This window comes from Salmo trutta, chromosome 10, assembly GCF_901001165.1.
Source record: "Salmo trutta chromosome 10, fSalTru1.1, whole genome shotgun sequence".
NCBI classification, from domain to species: domain Eukaryota; kingdom Metazoa; phylum Chordata; class Actinopteri; order Salmoniformes; family Salmonidae; genus Salmo; species Salmo trutta.
Window position 1 is genome coordinate 13991301 of NC_042966.1, and position 17046 is coordinate 14008346.

At 41.5% G+C, this 17046-nt stretch overlaps 1 protein-coding gene across 2 annotated transcripts; it reads right to left on the minus strand.

Moving 5' to 3' along the window:
• Positions 1-4725: 4725 nt before the first annotated feature.
• LOC115201165 (lysosomal acid lipase/cholesteryl ester hydrolase) lies at positions 4726-17045 on the minus strand. 2 transcript variants are annotated; one of them, XM_029764516.1, is made up of 10 exons: positions 16921-17045; positions 15221-15335; positions 13658-13769; positions 9011-9209; positions 8307-8416; positions 7793-7929; positions 7452-7598; positions 7225-7296; positions 6498-6566; positions 5550-5789 (listed from the first exon to the last, which is right to left on the minus strand). In XM_029764516.1, the coding sequence occupies exons 2-10, from the start codon at positions 15326-15328 to the stop codon at positions 5550-5552; spliced, it is 1194 nt and encodes a 397-aa protein (XP_029620376.1). In that variant the 5' UTR covers positions 15329-15335; positions 16921-17045. The 2 variants fall into 2 exon arrangements, with proteins under 2 accessions (XP_029620377.1, XP_029620376.1); XM_029764517.1 differs by lacking the exon at positions 16921-17045 and having other exon boundaries at positions 4726-5789; positions 15221-15328.
• Between the last annotated feature and the right edge of the window lies 1 nt (position 17046).

A 17046-nucleotide genomic window follows, 5' to 3' on the forward strand; every position in this document is an offset into this window, starting at 1 on the left:
ACCTGAAGATCACTGATGTTATTTGTCAGGGCTCTGGCTGGGCCACTCAAGGACATTCAGAGACTTGTCCCAAAGCCACTCCTGCGTTGTCTTGGCTGTGTGTTTAGGGTTGTTGTCCTGTTGGAAGGTGAACCTTTGACCCAGTCTGAGGTCCTGAGCTCTCTGGAGCAGGTTTTCATCGAGGATCTCTCTGTACTTTGCTCTGTTGATCTTTGCCTCGATCCTGAGTAGTCTCCCAGTCCCTGATTCTGCCACCACCATGCTTCACCGTAGGGATGGGGCCAGGTTTCCTCCAGATGTGACGCTTGGCATTTAGGCTAAAGAGTTGAATCTTGGTTTCATCAGACCAGAGAGTCTTGTTTCTCATGGTCTGAGAATCATTAGGTGCCTTTTGGCAAACTCCAAGCAGGTGTCACGTCCTGATCCTAGTAAGATGTCATTTTCTATAGTAGAGTAGGTCAGGGCGTGACAGGGGGTGTTTTTGTGTTTTCTATGTTTTCTATTTCTATGTTTAAGTTCTAGTTTTTCTATTTCTATGTTGGGATTGTTTGGGTTGATCTCTAATTGGAGGCAGCTGATCCTCGTTGCCTCTGATTAGAGATCATATTTAAGTAGGGGTTTTTCTTCCTGGGTTTTGTGGGTAGTTGTTTTCTGTTTAGTGTATTTCACCTGACGGAACTGTTGTCGGTCGTTTTGTTCTAGTGTCTTCATAATAAAAGTGAATATGAGCACTATACACGCTGCGCCTTGGTCCCCTTTATACGACCCTCGTTACAGAACTACCCACCACAACTGGATCAAGCAGCGTGCTCGAGAGGAGATGGACACCTGGTCACATCAGGAGTGGATAGAGAGGAGAGACTGGACTTGGGGCCAGGTAATCGAGCGTTATCAGAGCCTACCTGGGAAGCACGAGAGGCTACAAAAACCCCAAAACATTTTTTTGGGGGGGGCACATGGAGCAGTCGGTGGAGCCGAGGAGCAAACCAGAGCCAATCCGGGAGAATTTGGAGAAGGGAGAAATGGGAGAGCTATTGAGTTGGTGGAGGACGCACAAGTTTTTCCCAAAGGAACGTGTCGTCAGTTTGGTGCCACCTGAGTCAGCTCCCCGTACTGAACCTGAGAAGTGTGTGGAAGTTCTGGAACAAGTGATACCAGCGAGACACACCAGGTCTCCAGTAAGTCTCAACAGCCCGGTATGTCCTATTCCTGCTCCTCACACTCTCTCTCCAGTGCACCTCCAAAGCCCAGTATGTCCTGTGCCTGCTCCTCGCACTCTCCTTTCAGTGCGCATCCATAACCCGGTACAGCCAGTGCCTGCTGTGAGCACTCGGCCCTTAGTGCGTCTCCCCAGTCCGGTGAGACCGATTCCTGCTCCTCGTTGCCTCTGATTAGAGATCATATTTAAGTAGGGGATTTTCTTCGTGGGTTTTGTCGGTAGTTTTCTGTTTAGTGTATTTCACCTGACGGAACTGTCAATTTCGAGTCTCATAGTAAAATGTCTGAATACTTACATTTGAAGTCGAAAGTTTACGTACACTTAGGTTGGAGTCATTAAAACTCGTTTTTCAACCACTCCACAAATTTCTTGTTAACTAACTATAGTTTTGGCAAGTCAGTTAGGACATCTACTTTGTGCATGACACACAACTTTTCCAAGAATTGTTTACAGACAGATTATTTCACTTATATCTCACTGTTTCACAATACCAGTGTGTCATAAGTTTACATACACTAAGTTGACTGCATTTAAACAGCTTGGAAAAGGATGTCATGTCTTTAGAAGCTTCTGATAGGCTAATTGACATCATCTGAGTCAATTGGAGGTGTGGCTGTATTTCAAGGCCTCCCTTCAAACTCGGTGCCTCTTTGCTTGACATCATGGGGAAAATCTTTGTATGGGGAAAAAAATTGTAGACCTCCACAAGTCTGGTTCATCCTTGGGAGCAATTTCCAAACGCCTGAAGGTACCATGTTCATCTGTACAAACAATAGTACGCAAGTATTAACACCATGGGACCACGCAGCCGTCATACTGCTCAGGAAGGAGACACGTTCTGTCTTCTAGAGATGAACGTACTTTGGTGCGAAAAGGGTAAATCAATCCCAGAACAACAGCAAAGGACCTTGTGAAGATGCTGGCGGAAACAGGTACAAAAGTATCTACATCCACAGTAAAACAAGTCCTATATCGACGTAACCTGAAAGGCCGCTCAGCAAGGAAGAAGCCACTGCTCCAAAACCAGTATAAAAAATCCTGACTATGGTTTGCAACTGCACTTGGGGACAAAGATCATACTTTTTGGAGAAATGTCCTCTGGTCTGATGAAACAAAAATAGAACTGTTTGGCCATAATGACCATCCTTATGTTTGGAGGAAAAAGGGGGAGGCTTGCAAGCCAAAGAACACCATCCCAACCATGTAACACAGGGGTAGCAGAATCATGTTTTGGGGGTGTTTTGCTGCAGGAGAGACTGGTGCACTTCACAAAATAGATGGCATCATGAAGGAGGAAAATTATGTGGATATATTGAAGCAACATCTCAAGGCATCAGTCAGGAAGTTAAAGCTTGGTCGCAAATGGGTCTTCCAAATGGACAATGACCCCAAGCATACGTCCAAGGTTGTGGCAAAATGGCTTAAGGACAACAAAGTCAAGGTATTGGAGTGGCCATCACAAAGCCCTGACCTCAATCCTATAGAACATTTTTGGGCAGAACTAAAAAAGTGTGTGTGAGCAAGGAGGCCTACAAACCTGACTCAGTTACACCAGGTCTGTCAGGAGAAATGGGCCAAAATTCACCCAATTTATTGTGGGAAGCTTGTGGAAAGCTACCTGAAACGTTTGACCCAAGTTAAACAATTTAAAGGCAATGCTACCAAATACTAATTGAGTGTATGTAAACTTCTGACCCACTGGGAATGTGATGAAAGAAATAAAAGCTGAAATAAATCATTCTCTCTACTATTATTCTGACATTTCACATTCTTAACATAAAATGGTGATCCTAACTGAACTAAGACAGGGAATTTTTATTCTGATTAAATGTCAGGAATTGTGAAAAACGGAGTTGAAATGTATTTGGCTTAGGTGTATGTAAACTTCCGACTTCAACTGTATATAAATAAGGTATATCTCTTTTTATTTTGAATGAATTTGCAAAAATGTTTAAAAAAAAACGGATTTCGCTTTGCCATTATGGGGGATTGTGTGTAGATTGATGAGGATTTTTATTTATTTAATCCATTTTAGAATAAGGCTGTAACGTTACAAAAAGTGGAAAAAGCCAAGGGGTCTGAATACTTTCCGAATGCACTGTGCATACAGTAAATTTAGATGGAGAGCATAAATGCATTAAAAGCGTTTCCGTGAAGCTTTGTGATTAACGCGGACAAGTTTGATGTCAGACAACAACAGCACGTTCATGATTTAAAACGTTCCCAAGCCGTTAAGATGAAAGGCTTTGACGGGACTTTTAAACAATAAAAGTACAGGCTTTGTTACTGCCAATACCTTTCAGATATAAATTAAAGGCGGACAAAAGTTGGTGTCATGGTAAAGTTGGCGGCTTTTCGTCTTGGTTTGAATGGGGTATATTTAACTAAGCTTTGGTGGTAATATGATGTATTCTTCTGTCCTTTAGGATGATAAAACCCCACTGGATATAGCAAGGAGACTGCAGTTCAAGAAGATTGTAACAATGCTGAAAAAGCCAGACTGAAAGCTTTAAGGGGGTTTTGAGGACGAGGGGGAACTTTTCACCATGGCAACGTCATCATCTTTTCAGCAGTCTTTTGTCTGACGAAGTCATTTTTATACAGTCTGTAGTTCGTACTGGACAACTTAGCCTCAGCTGTCTATCAACCATTCGTTAAAGTTAATACCAGTACAAGTGGCCATGTAATTGTTTTCAATCGTCTCATGGTTGATCCTATTTGACTCATTCATTTAATTTACACTGAGAGTACAAAACATTACACTAATATTGAGTTTCACCTCCTTTTGCCCTCAGAATTAGTTGGGAAATGGACTACAACAGGGTTCCCCAACTTCTATTTATGTTCCGGCGCCCTGACCATCCGCTCAAGAAAGAAATCTTCCCGCAGCTGACTAGATGATCCCTGGACTACAAGGTATCGAAAGGGTTCCACAGGGATACTGGCCCATGTTGACTCCAATGCTTCCCACAGTTGTGTCAAGTTGGCTGGATGTCCTTTGGGTGGTGGCCCATTCTTGATACACAAGGGAAACTGTTGCGATTGAAAAACCCAGAAGCGTTGCAGTTCTTGACACACTCAAACCGGTGCGTCTGGCTGCTACCACCATACCCCATTCAAAGGCACTTAGATATTTTTGTCTTGCCCATTCACCCTCTGAATGGCACACACGCACAAATGGATTTAACCAGTGACATCAATAAGAGATCATAGCTTTCACCTGGATTCACCTGGTAAGTCTGTCATGGAAAGAGGTGTTTTTAATGTTTTGTTCACTCAGTGTATACTATTATTTTTCTTAATAGTATGCTTCTCTAAATATTCGTGAGTGAGTTGAGTGTTTGTTTTGTTTCTGGTTTTGATATTGTCAGTAAGAGTAAGTGAATTAAAACATTGTTACAGGTTAAAGCCTTTGACAATGTTTAAATAAATATGAATATGAGTAGATACTCAGTAGACAGGCACTTTTCAATAAATGGTGTCAAGTAATTGAATCGTACAACTGATTTTGTAATGAAGATTTATTGAGTAGTTTTCTCAATTAGTTACAAGGCGGCACAAACAAGTGTTATAACACAACATAAGTAGAACATGAATGAACAAACAAGTCAGTCATTCTTTGGTCAGCACCCTTCCTAATAAATTCTCAAGGTCACCTAAAATCCAATAAAAACACATTGAGGAAGTAGCTAATAAAAAGACAGTCAATAGCACAGGAAAGAGCAAAATGAGTGGTAAACAAACAAAACGATTCATTTGTTTTGACTAAAAAGGCACAGCAAAATAAACCAACCCAACACGAGTGCAAGTCCTGAAGAGAGAGGTAATGGGTGTTGAACTGGGCCCTGGACAGTAACCATGATAATGCACCAATGACTGAGATATATTCATCCAAACCTACAAGCAGAATTTCAACAGGATCTAAATGTCTGATAGTGTACTTGTGTGTTTTTACAAACCCGGGAAATTCTCAAAACACAGATTAAAATCCATTCAAGCGTTGTGGAAGAGGACGGTAGTAAAGTAAGACAAAAATAATACAAGATGATTCCTCACACATAACCCTAAACTCAGCTAGTGTACCGCACTACCCCAATTTAGAGGTGAATGATTATTGCTCATGGTTTAGTCAAACACACACATGCATGCTAACACTCTCTCTTACACACGCTTATAGTCATAAACACACATACAGTGCACAAACACTCACACCCAGGCACTCCGATATATGACTCCCAATATATGTCAGATACAGTATTAAAATCTCTTCAGTGATTGTGATGAGAGTTGAGGCTAAAATTAGCCATATATCTCCCTGCCTATCCACTGTTTACACCAAGTCCTGCTGGCTCATCAGTTTGATTATCTCGCTGTACATCTCCTGGGGGGCGTCCATGCCCCAGATGAAGTCCAGGTGTTCCCAGTGCTTGATGTGGCGGTGGTACACCAGGTTGGAGACCTGGGTGAGCAGCACGGCAACGTCCTTAGGGTCAGCAAGGGTGTCGTGACCTCCGGACCACAGGGCCGTAGGCACCTTCATGTCCTGGATGTTGTACAACGGAGGGGTCGACTGGAGGAGGGACAAGAATGGACTAGATGTCAGCTAAAGACATTGACTGGTCATAACGGCACAGTGGATACCGAGCAGTAAAGATAAGGTACTTTCAGAAAGAGGTTGCAGCTTCTGAGAGCTTCGGAAAACAACTTGTGTGAAGTGATGTGTGTGTACACTGAGAATACCAAACATTAGGAACACATTCCTAATATTGAGTTGAACCCCCCCCCTCCACTTGCCCCCGGAACAGCCTCAATGCGTCGGGGCATGGACTCTACAAGCTGTCAAAAGCGTTCTACAGGGATGCTGGCCCATGTTGACTCGAATGCCTGGCTGGACGTCCTTTGGGTGGTGGACCATTCTTGATACACACGGGACATTGTTGGGTGTGAAAACCCCAGCAGTGTTGCAGTTCTTGACACAAACCGATGCGCCTGGCACCTACTACCATACCCTGTTGAAAGGCACTTAAATCTTTTGTCTTTCCCATTCACCCACTGAATGGCACACATACACAATCCATGTCTCAAGGCTTAAATCCTTGTTAAACCTGTCTCCTCCCCTTCATCTACACTAGCTGAAGTGGATTTAACAGGTGACGTCAATAAAGGGATCATCGCTTTCACCTGGATTCACCTGTCTGTCATGGAAAGAGCAGGTGTTCTTAATATTTTATACACTCAGTGTCTGTTGGTAGACTAATGAGCTCTGAGATGGGATTACCTGGTTATAGTGAGCCATGTTCCCTGCTCTCCCATAGTCATACGCCATCAGCTTTCCAACATGCACCGCCTGTAAAAAGAATACACATACAAAATACTTGTCTCAAGATAGCAGAACACATGGTGGTACTGTATGTATAGGTAATATGTCCAACAATATGTCAACTTCAGTAAAGTTAAAGTTGTCTTTGGTAAATCTGGTATTGACCTTTACTCAAGTATAGTTCATTTCGACAACAATTAATCTTTGAAGGGCAACAAACTGGTGTGTTTGAGTCAGTGTGCAGCAGGAATGTCTGTGCCTCTCCTATTCACAGTGGAATGTCGATGATAGTCGACTTGGGTGTGAGACTGAGGTATAGACAGGGTGAAATAATTATTTATGACACAGAATAAGCTGAAAAATAATTGACCGACGTCTTTGAGATCAACTATTTCTGTCCCGAGTAACTGTTTTTGCTCTGTTGCTTGTGAAACCAAAATGTTAGTATCGGTTTGACAACTGTGGTTTGACGAGTGGAAACTCATTCTCGATTCAGACTGTGTTGACCACACCCCAGCCTCACAGGATATAGGTAAGATTATAGGCCTGATATCTACATTATAGGCCTGCATGACAGTTTTAACAAACAGGGGTTGGGATGGGATGTATACTGTAGGTTTTGAAGAAGTAGGATGAATCATATCGGAGGATGTTTTGAGAAGCTCCTCTCAGGTGTTGTTCTTACCTGAGACCAGTGAATCATGTTCTGCACTGAGGTCCCTGCTGGGCAGTGGGAGATGTACACAGGTGTGCGAGTCTGGACAAAAAGAGAAATGAACATCTTCACCAAACTCATACAGTACCTATATAATTGGCTTTTAGTTGAAGGCTTTAGGTTTAAGGAAGTCCAGAATAGTAATAATGTCAAATCCTTTTCAAAAAGCAATGAAATGTGAACGCTGTGGAACGCACCATGTTGAGGTTCAGCTCATCAAAGCCACAGAGGATGAAGAAGATGTTTCCACACAGCTCACTATGAGGCTCCTTACTGCAGAATTCGGTGGCAAACCACTTGATGAGAGCACTCTGAGGCATAAAGTCCTTCTTCCCAAATAGATCCTAGGATATGGAAACCAAATGGATTAGCGTTAGTCAGTATTGAAATATCTTCAAAGAATTTTGACAGATCGATCAAGATAAAAAAAACTGATGCCAAAGTTGGGTAGAAAAAGGAAACCACAGGTTAGACTTATTGTATGAATGAATTGTGGCATAATGCAGTTTAAGTTAGAAAAATAGCCTTTGCTGCTCACCCAAATGAGGAAATCGGGGAAGATGGAGAGCTTGGTTATGGGGCTGGTAGTAAAAGCCACGGTGGCCACTGGTGCCAGGCCGAAGAACATCTTGATTTTGCTTGCCAGCTCAGGCATTGAAGAGAATGCAACAAAAGCTACAGGAACAGAGACATACAGTCAGATATGTCATGGTTTAAAAACAGGGGCGCAACTTCGTTTTAAGAAGTGGGGGGGACATTATTATTATTTATTTTTATCCAGTCGGATAAACACTCCGAACAGCCTACCCGACCGCTCGGAGGCGTCCGCATGGTCCTAAAGGACACCGTTACCTCGTTTTGTATCACATTCCAATGATAAAACTGGGGGGACAAAATGCAATTTCAGAATGTGTCCCTCCCATCCCCAGTGAAAGTTGAGCCTCTGTTTAAAACTGTAAACCATAGTGTAGTTAACGGTGTCAAACTACAGATAAAAAATATACCGCTTCATACTGTAATATGACACATTTAAATAAATCAATCCGTCTCACCAATAGTGGTTCCCTGAGAGTGGCCTACATAGTAGATCGTCTTCTGGCCTGTGGTCTTCAGGATGTGGTTGACCACTGCTGGCAGGTCCTTCTTTGCCATCTCATCATAACTGAAGAATAAGAACAGAAGAAACCCAGTGAACGCCATAATAAGACTACTTAAATAAACATTTCAAATAATATATTGTTTTTCTACAACAACCTCTTGTGATTCTGTTGGTAAGCACAGGGGATATACACTGAGTGTACAAAACATTAGGAATGGATGGGGTATTTGTGCCATTCAGAGGGTGAATGGGCAAGACAAAATATGTAAGTGCCTTTGAACGGGCTTTGGTAGTAGGTGCAAGGCGCACCGGTAAGAGTGTGTCAAGAACTGCAATGCTGCTGGGTTTTTCACATGCAACAGTTTCCCGTGTGTGTCAAGAATGGTCCACCACCCAAAGGACATCCAGCCAACTTGACACAACTGTGGGAAGCATTGGAGTCAACATGGGCCAGCATCCATGTGGAATGCTTTCGATACCTTATATAGTTCATGCCCTGACATATTGAGGCTGTTCTGAGGGAAATAGGGCGTGCAACTCAAGGTGTTTGGAAGGTGTTCCTAATGTTTTTTACACTCAGTGTAAATCCAGGTTAGGCGCATAGCCATGGGGTGAATAGCAAGGATCAGTATAAGTGGAGTAAATCTCTCTAGCTACCTGAACTGCCAGAACTCGTTGTGGTCAGGGCTGAGTGTGAGGTGTCTCCTGGACCAGGTGCTTCCCCTGCTGTTGCCGATCCAGACGTCGTAGCCAGCGTCAGCTAACAGGAAAGCCAGGCTGGTGTTGGGCAGGTTGGTCACCCAGTTACTCCCCGCAGCTAGGAGACCGTGCTGGAGGAACACTGCAGGCTTGGGATCTAGCAAGATGAGAAAAAGACTACATTACGCATAATGCTATAGGATGAATATTGAACCAAGGTATGGAAGAAATACTAAGTGAGGAGCACCTTATTCCAAGCAAGGATCATAGGCAAAGCCCATGTGGTAATGTAGTATTTCTCCAATCTTCTCAAACATGGTTGAAGTATCCATTCACATTCCAACATGCCCGAAACTACATAAACTGAAAGTGTATAGTTACAAGTTACAAAAATGGTTAGTTACAAAAAAGTATGTTCTATTCATAATTCAAGTGTTTTGTTGACTGTAACCACCAGAGGGGGTGTCTGTCTAAGCTATATCCCAGCTGCAGAGCAGCCGTTCTTGTGGCTATGCACTTTTTCTTTTTTGGGAGCTTTATCGCTGCGATCTGTCAGAAACAGGATGTGTGTGGGTCCTTTCGGTAGCACAAACAGACCTTTAGATAATAGGATTGTTTGACTTCATACCAGCCATTCCTCCCTCCCTGCCCCCCTACCCCTAGGTTGTCTCAAATGGCACCCTATATATAGTGCACTACTTTGGGTTCTGGTCCAGGTCAAAAGTAGTACACAATATAGAGAATAGGGTGGCATTTGAGATGGACCCCTAGTCTACCCTGCTGCCTAGACTGCCTTGTACTTGTACTGGGCATTTCAACCACAATGCAGCTGTGTGCAAGAAAACCAAACCTACACTATCTCTCCTAGATTGAACATCAAAGATTTCCAGCAATTGCTATTCTAGCTGGCACAATTTCATATCAAAATCCCATTTGGGGGCTGAAATAATTCCAGCTCTGCTGTGTTCCTTTGAGATCCAGACGCTCTCCCGTGTGACCAGGGGAAGTGGGACAACAGGAAATGAGATGTTCTCCAGCCTATCAGAGAGCTCCGCTGCCTATCTTACTGGATGTGCGGCTGCTGCCACACACTACTGAGCAGGGAGTATGAGGCATCAAGAGATACAAACAACATGATGGCTCTTTACTTATTTAGAGGATATCAGAATGTATTATTGAGATTTTTAACTCCCCAGACTACCTCAGCCCTGGCATATTACATCGTATTGGGCGTATCTTTAAAGTGGAACCCCTACCTAGTTTATGAAGCATTTCTAATGACAAATCACTGTCAATATTAATACTAAACTGAATGTACATTTTAAATTGTTGGAGAGGGTCAAATTAAGTACACAGCATTCATTTACTAATTAATGTTTTGGAAAGTAATGCAATGGAGAAAGCAATGACGAAAAAAGAAGAACGGGGCCAAAGCCAGTGTTTAATACTCGAAGGCACTTACACTCACCTACAGAGAGATCTGTATCGAGAACATGAGTTAGTGTTCAGAATAATATGAGACTCTGTGTTCAGGAAAAAGCATTGTCTATTGCCTCTGAATTTGTTTTACACAAATGGGTTCCCACGATGAGATTAGTGTGAGGTTTAGCACTCACTTCGCTCGTTAATGAAATATAGGTGCCACAAAGGAAAGAGAAACTGAATACTGATTTGTAGGAACTGGAGAAGGAGAGTGGCTGTGTTTGACAGAAGCTGCGCATCACAGTATTTAGACTAAACTTGTAAGAAAAAAACTTCCTCTTCACAAGAAATCTAAAACTTTCAATACCATAATGCATTCCTAAACATACTCAAATCAGATCACGTAGCAAACAGTTTGCTCCTTATTACTGTCACTATTACTGTTCCCATCACATATTGAAAATAAGCTGTAATTACAGTACATTGTAACAAGAGCTTAATAAATGAGACGCTGGTTGAACATTAGCCAAGCTACATTTGAAACCGCTCAAACTAGGGACGGATTACGAGAAATGCCAAACAAATAAAAAAACTCAGAAATTCAATTCAATCATAGACTGGGTTCAAAATGATTAAAGCATAGAGGTGACCTATTAGCAGATAGACAGCCTCACTGGATGCATGGTGATAACACAAAAAGCCAGGAGTAGGCTGGGCGGTGCAATCGCAAAATATAGAAATGGATTCCTCCTCCTCCGCTCTCCTCAAGGTGACTAATGCTAAAAAACACTTCTCTTTTGGATCCTGATTCAGTACTAATGTTTGACAATGTGAGAAATATCAGCACTTCAGATGTTAGACAAGGTCTGTCTGTGTGTGTTGGTCTTAGATACGTGGATCTGATTACAGGGCAGAGAAGTAAGGGATAAACAAACACATAGGAAATAAAGAAATATATACAGTACCAGTCAAAAGTTTGGACACACCTACTCATCCCAGCGTTTTTCTTGATTTTTACAATTTTTTACATTGTAGAGCAGTAATGAAGACATCAAAACTATGAAATAACACAAAAAAGTATTAAACAAATCAAAATCTATTTATATTTGAAATTCTTCAATCTTGACATTCTCTCAACCAGCTTCATGAGGTAGTCACCGGGAATCCATTTCGATTAACAGACAGGTGTGCCTTGTTAAAAGTTAATTTGTGGAATTTCTTTCCTTCTTAATGCGTTTGAGCCAATCAGTTGTGTTGTGACAAGGTCGGGGTGGTAATACAGAAGATGTGGTAAAAGACCAAGTCCATATTATGGCAAGAACAGCTCAAATAAGCAAAGACAAACAACAGTCCATCATTACTTTAAGACATGAATGTCAGTCAATCCGGAAAATTTCAAGAACTTTGAAAGTTTCTTCAAGTGCAGCTGCAAAAACCATCAAGCGCTATAACAAAACTGGCTCTCATGAGGACCGCTGCCGGAAAGGAAGACCCAGAGTTACCTCTGCTGCAGAGGATAAGTTCATTAGAGTTACCAGCCTCAGAAATTGCAGCCCAAATAAATGCTTCACATTTCACAAGTAACAGACACATCTCAACATCAACTGTTCAGAGGAGACTGCGTGAATCAGGCCTTCATGGTCGAATTGCTGCAAAGAAACCACTACTAAAGGACACCAATAAGAAGAAGAGACTTGCTTGGGCCAAGAAACACGAGCAATGGACATTAAACCAGTGAAAAACTGTCCTTTGGTCTGATGAGTCCAAATTTGAGATTTTTGGTTCCAACCGCTGAGTCTTTGTGAGACGCAGAGTAGGTGAACGGATGATCTCCCCATGTGTGGTTCCCACCGTGAAGCATGGAGGAGGAGGTGTGATAGTGTGGGGGTCCTTTGCTGGTGACACTGTCAGTGATAAATTTAGAATTTAAGGCACACTTAACCAGCATGGCTACCACAGAATTCTGCAGCGATACGCCATCCCATCTGGTTTGTGCTTAGTGGGACTGTCATTTGTTTTTCAACAGGACAATGACCCAACACACCTCCAGGCTGTGTAAGTGCTATTTGACCAAGAAGGAGAGTGATGCATCAGATGACCTGGCCTCCACAATCACCCGACCTCAACCCAATTGAGATGGTTTGGGATGAGTTGGACCGCAGAGTGAAGGAAAAGCAGCCAACAAGTGCTCAGCATACGTGGAAACTCCTTCAAGACTGTTGGAAAATAATTCCAGGTGAAGCTGGTTGAGAGAATGCCAAGAGTGTGCAAAGCTGTCATCAAGGCAAAGGGTGGATACTTTGAAGAATCTAAAATCTAAAATATATTTTGATTTGTTTAACACTTTTTTGGTTCCTACATGATTCCATATGTGTTATTTCACAGTTGTGATGTCTTCACTATTATTCTACAATGTATAAAATAGTAAAAATAAAGAAAAACGCTTGAATGAGTAGGTGTGGCTAAACTTTGGACTGTATGTATATATATTTTAAATCAATTATTAGATTATCTTTAAGAGAAAATTAAGCTAGATTTTCGGGTCACAATTAAAGTTGGTCATTACATTTTTATTTCGATTAAAAGCATAATGTTGCAGCCCTCAATTGCTGCTCGACAACATAATAATTGTCGGCTCCCAATAATAATCTGCTATGAGTTCTAACTGGTGATTGTGGACGTGCACCGCACACAGCAAGCTTCTCCGCTTGTTCTATTCCCATTCTTCCTCCTTAACAAACCCTCAAATCTATCATCTAACTTGAATAAAATAAAATAATTGAAGGCCAAAATTGTGGAGGGCAAGCACTAATCATGTTTTGCAATCTAATAATCACCCTTAGAATACTTCCAGAAACACTATTATTTATCTTTTCAAATGGAGAAATTCTACAACAGAAATTGACCCACCCTATTCATCATAGGAATGTGACATGCACAGCAGTAAGCTAATTTATTTATCATTTCAATATGGAAGGGAAACCAGGTACTGGTATTTGTATGTGTTGTTTCTTACTGAGTAAAAGGTTAATTTATTAACTAAATGTTAATAATTTTGTTAACACATTTTTTGTGTAACAATAGTATTTGTATTAGGGAAGGGGCGTGGGGGGGGGGGCACGAGATGTTCCCCCATGAGTGAAAAGTTTGGGAAGCACTACATTAAAACCCTCTGAAGCACACCTTTACTGTTCTTCAGGCCATGTGGGATCCTGTTGACACTGAGGATGTAGAGGTCTTCTGTGACGACGTCATGATCCTCTGCCGGGTAGCCCCAACGCCTGATGATCTCACTCTGTGGACGAGAAAGAAGACAAAACAAACCGTCAAATATATTTTGAATTCTGACAGAACGGGGATCTCTGGTAACACTTTATTTTACAGCCCCGTTATCACTGGTATTCACATTACAGTAAAATTAAAGCAGACAATTCTTCCCCTGTTGCATTCCCTCTCGCCGCCCCCCTCCCAGATATTATCTATATATACGCTAATCTGGAACTTCAAAGAAAGTGTTTGAGCCTGTTGGTTCCAGCCGGGCCTGCCATGCGATCTAGCCATGCATAATTAAAACACACCACCATTCCCCCCCTCCCTCTAGGCTGCCAGTCTGCACATTCTACTGACTCTGGGCCACTTAAGTATAAACCTGCTGATTCGACACACCGAGGTCGTCTCAGGGCCTCAGGGGTGGAGGGGAGGATTGGTGTTCTGCTCTGACTCATTTGGGTTTCTGGTTTTACACAGGGAAATGGCTGAGTATGAAAAAGAATGTAATGTCACGTGACCTCAGTATGGAGAGAGATATTGCGAGGGTCTGTGCTTGCAGGCCAACAATGGGAAATATGTTTTCTCATGTGAGAACTATTCGTACTGGGAATTGTATTAGGCTTATATCATTGATAGTGTGTAGTTTCCAATGACAAATACTGTATACTAACTATAGACACACTAGAATTAGGATTAATGTCATTTTGTTACTATGCGGTGCCTATAAAAGATACGAGGTTAACCACTGACATGTACCAGGCCCAAATCCACAAATGTTGATTTTATCATTGGCATACCTCAGAATAAACATACATTATATATTTTCTGACAAAGTGTGGTGAAAGAATTTGATTGACTGCCATGTCAAATATTTCAACTACTGCATGCCTGTGTGTGGGCTCCTGGAACACAAATGATACGGATATCACTAAGCACACAAAATAACCGTTTCATTGAACACTCACTTATCCCGACTTAAAAGGACTCATTTTTATACTGCTTTTATGTTTAGTTAGGGCAGATCTCAGACTTAATGTTTTAGTCATATAATATGGGTGTGATATTGTCCTATCTAGTGATAAATATATGCTGAAGTTTAATACATGACAGAGGGATTTCCTTTCGAGTGACATTGCCCAAGCCTCAGTATCACATGTTATGACTTTCCTTGAAATGACTCATGGGATATATGGGGGACAAAGTGCAGAATGTGGGCAAAGCAGAACTCCCCCCATGTGAGGTAACCACCATGACTATTATTTGCTCATGTTGGCCCAGAAGATTGGCTAGTTCTATGAATAGTTAATGAGCTCTGTGACCTATGAAGTCCAGTACTGTGTTCAGTTATCTATGGTTGGTATTAAAACAGTTTGAAGTCTGTCTGGAAAAACTGTGTGGATAAATACAATTTCTCAGTATTTGTCCACTTTGTTTCTGAGAATACAGTTTGTCTGTTATTGATTTTAGCCAACTCACAATATTCATGTTGACCTCTGGGTCCAGTCCTTTTTTGTCTTTCAACAAGGATCTCTGACACTGGACCGCCCCAGTGGTCAGGAAGGCCATTAAAAGTAGTGCCCACATCTTCAGTCTGAAAAACATAATACATGTGTTATAAACCTTTAGAAGTCTCTCTGACCACATTATGTCAGAACCTATTCAGCATCACACAGAGGCGTCATGCCCATTTTTACATTTTTTGAAATGTTTCATTTACAATTACTACTAGCAATTTTATGAAGTTGGCTTTAGCTAGCCCAGATAGGTTCCCAATCTCCCAACATAACTCGCTACCAGGAAGCCATTTCAGGCTATCAATTAAGTTAGAGCAGCTAGCTTGTCTATCTATCTTACCTGGTATGCCTGCTGGCAAGGTTGGTAGACTTTAGGAAAGCAAGCAATAACTAAATGTACTGAATAAGACATTCCTTTCAGTCTGTTACCCAGATTTTAGCAGAAATGCAAAAAAGAAACACCAGTCAGGATACTGACAGCTCAAGATGTATACTTAGATATGCAGAAAAGTAGACATATTTTAACATAGAATTAAGCATAATGATTATGGCTCTAGATTGCAGGAGTTTGAAAAATTCTAAATTCTCCAACTTCTGGATAGGGGGCCTAGCCCCCCTCCGGACCACCTCCAGCCATCCTCACTTTCTTTATGCCCCTTCAGATTTTGGGGGTACAAGACAACCCTGGCAGCAAACACCTACTTAAATATGAACATCAATCAGAGTCTTAATACATTCAATTTATGTATCATTGCAATCTTAATCTCTCATTGACAGACTAATTACACAAGATATATAGTTATTGGTTAACCAAAAGTATTGCAATCCAAATGTTGCTGTCTCCACAACTAGTCGGCTGCTATCTCTTCTCTTTACCATGAGATCTGGCCTGATACTTGTTCACATTTGATAACCGTTCAAAGTTAGTAATTTGTTTGTGTAATATATCAAAAGATGTTTGCATTGTCTCAAGAATAAGCACCTGATGATCAATTCTGCAAATATTGCTTGAGTGGCTCCAGACTTAGAATAGACATTGAACTATTGATGGAGTCTCATAACCGATTAGTTAGAGAAAAACAAACTGAGTATGCAGCCTTTGCAGTCAAAAGAGTAAAACATTAATTTGTACTAGTTGTTGTTAAGAGTTTAAGATAACTGTGGGAGTTAACCAGATATAACACCAAGATTTCCATGAGGAAATGAAAGTAACAACAGTCTCTAGCCTTTACAAAAGCTCTGACCCAATTAATAAATTATTAATTCATCATTTATTTTACCCCTGATCTTTTGTTTTCATGCACAATATTCATAAACTATGCTTGCCTTGAAACTCTATTAGTTGTGGAGATTCAATACAAAACTATGCCAATTAATAATTAGACCAGCTATGCCAACTAAACTACGCCAACTAATAATTAGACCAGTATGCGTTAAAATAGGAGTAGGTTATCCTTCCGTAGGCTGTGGTTGACGTTTACATTCCACAAGGTGGTCTGTACTCACTGACACTGAACCTGTACATGTCTAAACTATTGCATCACAGGGCAGGCCTATATGTGATATATGGAAAATGCAGGCTATGCATTTGTATCAGTGGCGAATATATCCCCATAAATGTATTTTACGATAGCTACAATGTGTCCATGTGCAAACACTTACCCGGACAACTTCTGTTGTGTAGAATAATAATGCTGTATTCTTGGTTGGCCAAATGAAGAGGAAGTCACAGGAGCTGCAGCGTGATAAAACGTCAGAGGCTCCCTACTGCTTTTGTTGCTGATTGGG